The sequence below is a fragment of the Colletotrichum graminicola genome, assembly GCF_000149035.1.
Source record: "Colletotrichum graminicola M1.001 genomic scaffold supercont1.5, whole genome shotgun sequence".
NCBI lineage: Eukaryota > Fungi > Ascomycota > Sordariomycetes > Glomerellales > Glomerellaceae > Colletotrichum > Colletotrichum graminicola.
The window spans coordinates 53,254-55,932 of NW_007361009.1; the positions used below are offsets into that span (position 1 = coordinate 53,254).

Sequence of the window (2,679 nt, forward strand, 5' to 3'; positions counted from 1 at the left end):
CTATCTGAACCCTTTGGGAATGTTTCCCAGAGCTAGGCCAGGAATGCCTGCCGGCTCACCGTTTGGGAGAGAATGACGGCCGCAGCCCCCCGTCAGTGACGCCAAATCCGGCGTCCGGTGGCGGGCCCCCATTCCCTCACCTTTCCTAATCCATCAGGACGGGTTAATGAGTCGAAGCCCTGAATGGTGGGGGGGGCGAGAAAGGGGCGAGGAGGTCGCTCAAACTAAAACGAGCAAACGATGCTTTTTTTCAACTGTCGGACGGATAGGAATGAGACTAGGTCGGAAGCGGCAGGGGCCGAGCACACCACAGTCAACTTTAGAGATTGTTGTTATGATCTAAAATACGGGGTACGCGGACGAGATTGAAAAAAACGCAACAGAGGAACAAACAAAACCCATCCGCCTCTTGGGGTTTGCCCCCATCCCCGTCCACGCTTCGGATGACAGGGTTGGCCAATCGCCTCGACCGTGCGTCGCCGAAGGCGGAATATCATGACTCTTTGCAAGCCGAGCGAACCAAGGCCAAGCTAGAAAGTCTGGCAGCCAGGAGAAGGTTAGTTCGCCGCTGATGGGTCGACAGATCAACAAGCGCAAGCCACTAAGCAGTACGGTGGGAGAGGATGGGGAAATGAAGAAAGAGACGACATGAGAGGGTCAGAGCTTGGACTGAGGGCTTGTAAATCGACAACTTCTCCTTCGAGAAGCTCATACGAGAAGAATACCTGGTCAGGCCTAGCCATGCCCTGGCGTCGCGGATGACATGCCCCACTGGCTCGGGCTCACCGTCGGTACATCATGCCGGCTTGCTGACTGGGTTGGCTTGTGAGATGCTTGTCGCAAGCCATGAAGCAGTGGTAGGCCGCTGTAACTGCTAAATGGATGGTGCGCTCGGTGGATCGCCATCCGTAGTCTCGCTCTAGTAACTGGAACACATAGGCTCGGGTGGTCGAACCCGCTAGGGGCATCAGTCGGTGGCGACGAAGGACTTTGAATATACACATAACGATGAGCCTCGACTTGATGGACAGCTTTGCGTGCTTGCCATATGGGCGATAAGAAAGCGGAACAATACCGGTCGGGCTTGGTTTCTTGATGCCCGCAGGGGTTGTGATGATGCGGGCCTCGCGCCAACGTTTCTGCCACCAACTTCTCGCGCCCTGTTGAGGCGGCTCGAGCAACAAAGCGAAGGCGAAGACGAGCAGACTGGGTTGGGACTAGTGTCAGCAATGTCGCGCATGAGGAATTTGCGTTTCTGCAAGATGCTCTCTTCAACGGCGAGGGACATTCTTGTGCTCGCTTCGCCGCTTAGAGAGTCGTGACCAAATTACTTCCTAGCAGCAACCTCCAGGAATGAGAGGCACAGATGATCATTTCCGGTGGTTGACATCAGTTGATATGGAAGCGGGCACCCAGTCAGCACAAGAGCTGGTCGGGGGGGCGGTGGGGCGGGAGTTCATGGCGGCCAGGGGGATCAGGATGGAAATACACGATACCCGACGAGGACAAAGCAGACAGCACGTAGCAAGGCTGCGAGGTGATATTGATAAGGTCGCAGATGGCTACCGGTATAGATACTGCAAATAGTCGCGAGCACGGGCTTGAAACTGCAGGGTTGCCGAGTCCATGTCAAATTGTGCACCCCAGGAGCGGGCGCGCCGGAGACAATTCCGGAGGCCAGCCGGCCATTGTGGGTCCGGACAGGGCGTGGGCGTGCTCCACTAGTGACATTCTGTCCGGACGTGGAATCTGGAGTAGGTTCGCGGAGACGAGCGAGGACTGCTACTACGTGTTGCTGTGGCAGCGCAACCGAGAATTCAGAATCTGCATACTCTGCAGGAGTTCAAGGAGCTGGTGCTCCGGGGCGAGATGGGCCAATTCTAAAGTGACTGATCCCTGCCCAAAAGAAGAAGCCAAGGAAGCTTAAGTCATTAGCCGACTTATTATTTTTGCCCTGATAAGTCTCACTCTCAAGGACGTGCCCAAAGTTGAAGTGGCGAGTTGACGACGTCCAAAGTTTCCAGTACCTTTTGGACTTTAGATGTTGGATGTCGTTGCCCGGACCCAATACCGACCGGTTAAGGGTAATGACTATGCCGCGAGACGACCAGTCGCCGGTGGTCGAGTGGGGACAATAAAAGGAATCTGACCTTGTCTGTCTGCATCATGTCTGTTATTATTATAAAGAAAAAAAAAACCAGGGTATACATGCCATAGTAGAACAGGCCACTATTGATACTAGTTGCGCAAGCGGACATCCGGTGCAATGTGAGGATGTAGCCAAGAGGATGTTAGTTGAACAGTGACGGACCGTTTTACAGGTGCATATGCCGGTCATTCGAGCTACATGCAGGTCGCGCAAAGCCGCTGGGGATGAAAATTAGGCTGATGTTGATGTATCCGTCTGACATGCGCCTTGGCAACTAGAGTCGACAATGCGAATGCTGACGCAGCATTGACCTTGGGGTCCGGGCAAAGCTGCGACGGCATCCTAGAGGCAATAGCCGGTATCTATATGGTAACGATGCTCTTCGAGGATCGCCGCCGGTTGTACTGGTTGATTCAGTTCAAGACCTTACCAGGGATGTAGGTAGTGTTTGCTTACAGTTGGTCAACGGCGTGCGGCCGAGGCAAAGGACACGAACGGGCTTGGAAGGCGACGAAGTGGAATTCACGGAA

The 2,679-nt window shown here is 54.4% G+C and overlaps 1 protein-coding gene across 1 annotated transcript; it reads right to left on the bottom strand.

The window, feature by feature from the left end:
- Positions 1-782: 782 nt before the first annotated feature.
- Positions 783-1,731, bottom strand: GLRG_02393 (uncharacterized protein; the record flags this gene model as incomplete). Its single annotated transcript, XM_008092402.1, has 2 exons — positions 783-1,206; positions 1,643-1,731. The coding sequence occupies 2 exons, from the start codon at positions 1,729-1,731 to the stop codon at positions 783-785; spliced, it is 513 nt and encodes a 170-aa protein (XP_008090593.1).
- Positions 1,732-2,679: the final 948 nt, after the last annotated feature.